The 5190-nt window shown below is 42.0% G+C and overlaps 1 protein-coding gene across 1 annotated transcript; it reads left to right on the forward strand.

Annotated features, from left to right (window-relative positions):
* The first annotated feature begins 1223 nt into the window (after window positions 1-1223).
* Window positions 1224-2879, forward strand: LOC101080856 (non-POU domain-containing octamer-binding protein-like). The gene is given in 3 exon segments (XM_045052962.1): window positions 1224-1698; window positions 1701-2314; window positions 2317-2879. Coding segments are annotated over 3 exon segments (1395 nt in total). The 5' UTR covers window positions 1224-1292; the 3' UTR covers window positions 2692-2879.
* Window positions 2880-5190: the final 2311 nt, after the last annotated feature.

Here is a 5190-nt window from a genome sequence, read left to right on the forward strand (position 1 = left end):
TTTTCAAAAGCAGAATACTAGTTTTGGTTCAAGAAATTCTGAGGTGATGGGGAAAATGAGAGGTTTTCCAAATACCACTCATTAGAGATAATCCCTGAAAAGTTGGATGGTAAAAACCACACACTTCTGGAGTGTAACAGGGAAGAAATTTTGTCTATAAAACTGAACTCCTAGAAGAAAAACTTGAGAAACTGTCCTTTTCCTCATAGCATCTCCTAATTTCATGAAGATTTATTCACTAAACAAATGTTTATGTAGTACTTGCTATGTAGCAATCCTATACACCATGGATTCAGTTGTGGACAAAATTAAGTCCCCACCGTTATGGAACTTACATTCCAATCAAGAGACAGAGACAATAAACAACCCCAAAAATGTATGAATAAGTAATATAATTTCAGACAGTAACTATGGTGAAGAAAACAAAACAGGACAACAGAATACGACATGACTGGGTATTTGTATCAGGGAGAAGTGGTCCTCTATAGTGGTTGGCAAAGGACTCAAAAAAGATGATGTTTTATTATAAGACAAAAATTAGGAGAAGACACCCACATGGACATTTTGTGGGACATAAAAAGTCACAGAAAAGAAGGAAATGGGGAACTGGCAGGGACATATTTAAGGTGGTCAGCCAGACTGATGAAATGAAGAAAAACAGATGGTCGACTCAAGCACCTACAGGTAGTCTGGTACACAACCTCAAGAAGAGAACTGCCAAAGAGATTTCCAGGCTAAGGAAAGAGCACACAGGTCCTGAAATAGGAGCGAGTTTGAAATGTCACGGAACTTATAAAGGTTTCCACATGTTTCTTGTTCTTCTTTGGAGGACTTTTTCTAAATTGCCCCAGGATTCTCAGAAAACCACTACTGATAGGACAAATTGTCATCTACTGACTTTAGCTTAGTCCTTATTATTTCCGCCATGTTTTCACCTTTGCTTCTTCTCCATGCCACTCCCCAGTACCTGATAACATCCCTGTCAGCACCATCATCACTAGAACCAAAGTCTAAGACAAAAGTTTGAATTTACTGCCAAGTGATATACCAAGTAATGACAGTGAGTCAGGCATGTGATATCCAGGCACAAAATGGGAGTGGTATTTGAAGATTTGTCCTAATTCTATTGTGCACATTTTAATAACCCATGTCTTAAAGGCCCCTGGTGAATTTCAATGGTACAGGAAAACTTTTGAAAATTACGGGATGGTAGTTTTTTTTCTCGGGACGGTAGAGGCCATGTAGCGTCGCCATTACTCTGAGGAGAGAACAGTTGGTAGAGGGGTGCAAAAATGCAGAGCAATAAAACCTTTAACTTGGAGAAGCAAAACCATACTCCAAGGAAGCATCATCAGCATCACCACCAGCAGCACCACCAACAGCAACAGCCACCACCGCCACCAATACCTGCAAATGGGCAACAAGCCAGCAGCCAAAATGAAGGCTTGACTATTGACCTCAAGAATTTTAGGAAACCAGGAGAGAAGACCTTCACCCAACGTAGCCGGCTCTTTGTGGGCAATCTTCCTCCTGACATCACTGAGGAGGAGATGAGGAAACTATTTGAGAAATACGGGAAGGCAGGCAAAGTCTTCATTCATAAGGATAAGGGCTTTGGCTTTATCCGCTTGGAAACGCGAACCTTAGCAGAGATTGCCAAAGTAGAGCTGGACAACAAGCCACTTCGTGGAAAGCAGCTGTGGTGCGCTTTGCCTGCCATAGTGCATCGCTCACAGTCCGAAACCTTCCTCAGTATGTTTCTAACGAACTGCTGGAGGAAGCTTTTTCTCTGTTTGGCCAAGTGGAAACAGCTGTAGTCATCATGGATGATAGAGAAAGGCCCGCAGGAAAAGGCATTGTTGAATTCTCAGGGAAGCCAGCTGCTCGGAAAGCTCTGGACAGGTGCAGTGAAGACTCCTTCCTGTTAACCACATTTCCTCGGCCTGTGACTGTGGAGCCCATGGACCAGTTGGATGATGAAGAGGGACTTCGAGAGAAGCTGGTTATAAAGAACCAGCAATTTCATAAGGAGCGAGAACAGCCACCCAGATTTGCACAGCCTGGCTCCTTTGAGTATGAGTATGCCATGCGCTGGAAGGCACTCATTGAGATAGAGAAGCAGCAGCAGGACCAAGTGGACCGCAACATCAAGGAAGCTTGTGAGAAGCTGGAGATGGAGGCTGCTCGCCATGAGCACCAAGTCATGTTAATGAGACAGAATTTGATGAGGCATCAAGAAGAACTCCGGAGGATGGAAGAGCTGCACAACCAAGAAGTGCAAAAACGAAAGCAACTGGAGCTCAGGCAGGAGGAAGAGAGCGCAGGCGCCGTGAAGAAGAGATGTGGCAGCCACAGGAAGAAGTGATGCGGCGACAGCAGGAAGGATTCAAGGGAACATTCCCTGATGCGAGAGAACAGGAAATACGGATGGGCCAGATGGCCATGGGAGGTGCTATGGGCATAAACAACAGAGGCGCCATGCCCCCTGCTCCAGTGCCAGCTGGTACCCCAGCTCCCCCAGGACCTGCCACTATGATGCCAGATGGAACCTTGGTATTGACCCCACCAACTGAACGCTTTGGCCAGGCTGCTACCATGGAAGGAATTGGGGCCATTGGTGGAACCCCTCCTGCGTTCAACCGTGCAGCTCCTGGAGCTGAATTTGCTCCAAACAAACGTCGCCGATACTAATAAAAATTTCACTGTCTAGTTTCCCAAAAACCCTCAAAAGAAAGACCCTTTTTGGACTAGCCAGAATTCTGCCCTGGAAAAAGTGTTAGGGATTCCTCCCAATAGTGAGGTCTTCCTTGCCTGTACTACTCTAAGGGAGTATGCTGGAGGCTGAGGGCAAGGGAGGGGCAATAAAATTTAACAAAGCAAAAAAAAAAAAAAAAAAAAAAGAAAAAGAAAATTATGTCATGGTAAATAAAACTTATTCAACAATTGGACATTTGAAATCTTTACCACATGGACCAGAATAGATTTAGGACCTGGAGAGGTACTTTAAAAGCCAAGTATCATCACCAGTTCCAAGAACAACCACATTGTATACTATACAATATCTAAAAAAGGGAAGCTATCTAATACAATATAAAAATCACTGTGATTATGTTTATCATATTGTAACATGTAATCAAATCAATAAAATTAGCACCCCCCCACCCACTCCCAAGTAAATGATATGGGATAAAAGGTTTCAGAAGTGAAACTAAAAGGAAAATGAATCATTCCAAGAATATGAAATTATATAATTCATTTTTAGAAGATTAAAAATAAAAAGATACTTAATAACTTCCTTCAGTGAAAGGAATTATTTATGTTGGTACAAGGAGTATAATTGAAAAGGAGGTATAAGAACAAGAAAACTGAATACTAGTGTGAAAATCGGCAGATGGTGGGAGATATAGATTATCTCATTGTTCTTGTTCAATATTTATTAAGCATCCTGTTTTCCAAATGCTGTCACTTATGAAATTCCAAGTATATATACCTTAGTGAAGGAAGAGGTAGGGTTTATAGACTCAAAAAACACAACTAAAACGGTAGAACTTTTGAAGTTTGTCTTTGAATGAACTTCCCACCTCTGTTTTAACTCTCCTTTCCAATACTATTCAACCACCAGTTTTGGGGATGCGACTGGGGATGAGGCAGTGGGTTACAAGCAAAGGTATAATTCAAACTCTGGCCTTCTTTCCAGGATGTCAACTCAAATTACCTACCTTCCATACAAACCCATCAAGATTCTTAGTCCTATCTAGAAAGTAACAATTGGACTCAAGTTTGACATCCCATTGGAAATGACTAATGATGAATTTGAAAAAATTACATATTATGTATTATATTATTTACACGTAATTTCACAGAAACAAGACAGGTAGCACATAGACTGCAATACAGTGTTAATACGAATAGATGGGATACACATATACCTTTCTGTTAAAAAAGCAAAACAACAACAACAAAAAAAACACAACCTCTCTGGGTGGCTTCCCAGGCTCACCAGGGCCAAAGGCATCAAGTTGTCCAGTGGCCCACCGGGTGGGGACCCCAGGGGATGTTTGATTCAGTGATACAAGCTCTCACTGCCCATATTCCTGGGAACTTACATAACATTCTATCTGTGCCTACAGTTTTCCCAGAATGAGTAAGGATGAAGTATGTATGAATCAGGCCAGAAGCTGTGGGTCATTGACATCTTCACCTCGCAGGCTTCAACTAATGATTCGAGGAAATTGGTTGTATAAAAACCCTAGCTCCCTCCTCCTCAAGTTAGTGAATTCTGACAAGTGTATTTTGTGTGTTTCCTGGGGTTTCCTTGATGGATTAACTTCTAGTCTCCTACCATTGTTGCCGGCATCATGATGTGCTCCCTATTGACTGATTTATCTCCTCTGTGTCAATTCTTCACTCCCTTACCAGTGTTCCCTACATCTATCTCTCAAACTCTTTGCACACAGATTTTTGCCTTAGTATCTGTTTTCGAATGAGCCAAATTAAGATACTCTTTATGAACTTATTTGCATGTAAGATGAGCTTGTTTATCCAAATAGATTTTCTCTATACCGGTAGCTAAGGGGCAACTGTGACTGAGAGGGCTGTCCTATGCACTTGGCCTACATCAGCACCTCTTTTTCTCCTACTCAGTTTTCAAGCCGTCCCATGTTCCTACCTTGCCCACAAGCATGCTCTGCTTTTTCCCAACCCCACTTATCTCTTCCACATGTGGGATCATGTCTCACTTATTGCTTCAACCACACACCTAACACTCATCTCCAACATGATAGGACCTCAGGTGACTTAACATGTGGAAAGAATGTCCATGTAAATTCCCTTGTGTTATGATACGTCTCAACGCTCCTTCTTCAAGGCCAAGGTTTCCTTAAGGGGCAAGATGATAAGGGTTAGATTAAGTCTTCAAAATATCCTCACTCCTTTGGGCACCTGAGATCTGGACTCTGACTTGGCCTCAGTTACGCCTGAGCTCTTATCCAAAATTACTTGTGGCTCATCAGTGATTTGTGAAGTATGGATATTATCCTTTCACTTGATCTTAAAAACAGCATCTAATTTTTAAATCTTTATTTCTCAAAAGACTAATCATCTGCCATCATTCAAGTCTAAACTCTTCTGTCCACCTGTCTTTCAGGAAAATCCCTACTGAACACCCAACTACAGACTTCAACTGATTCC

Source organism: Felis catus, chromosome A1, assembly GCF_018350175.1.
Source record: "Felis catus isolate Fca126 chromosome A1, F.catus_Fca126_mat1.0, whole genome shotgun sequence".
NCBI lineage: Eukaryota > Metazoa > Chordata > Mammalia > Carnivora > Felidae > Felis > Felis catus.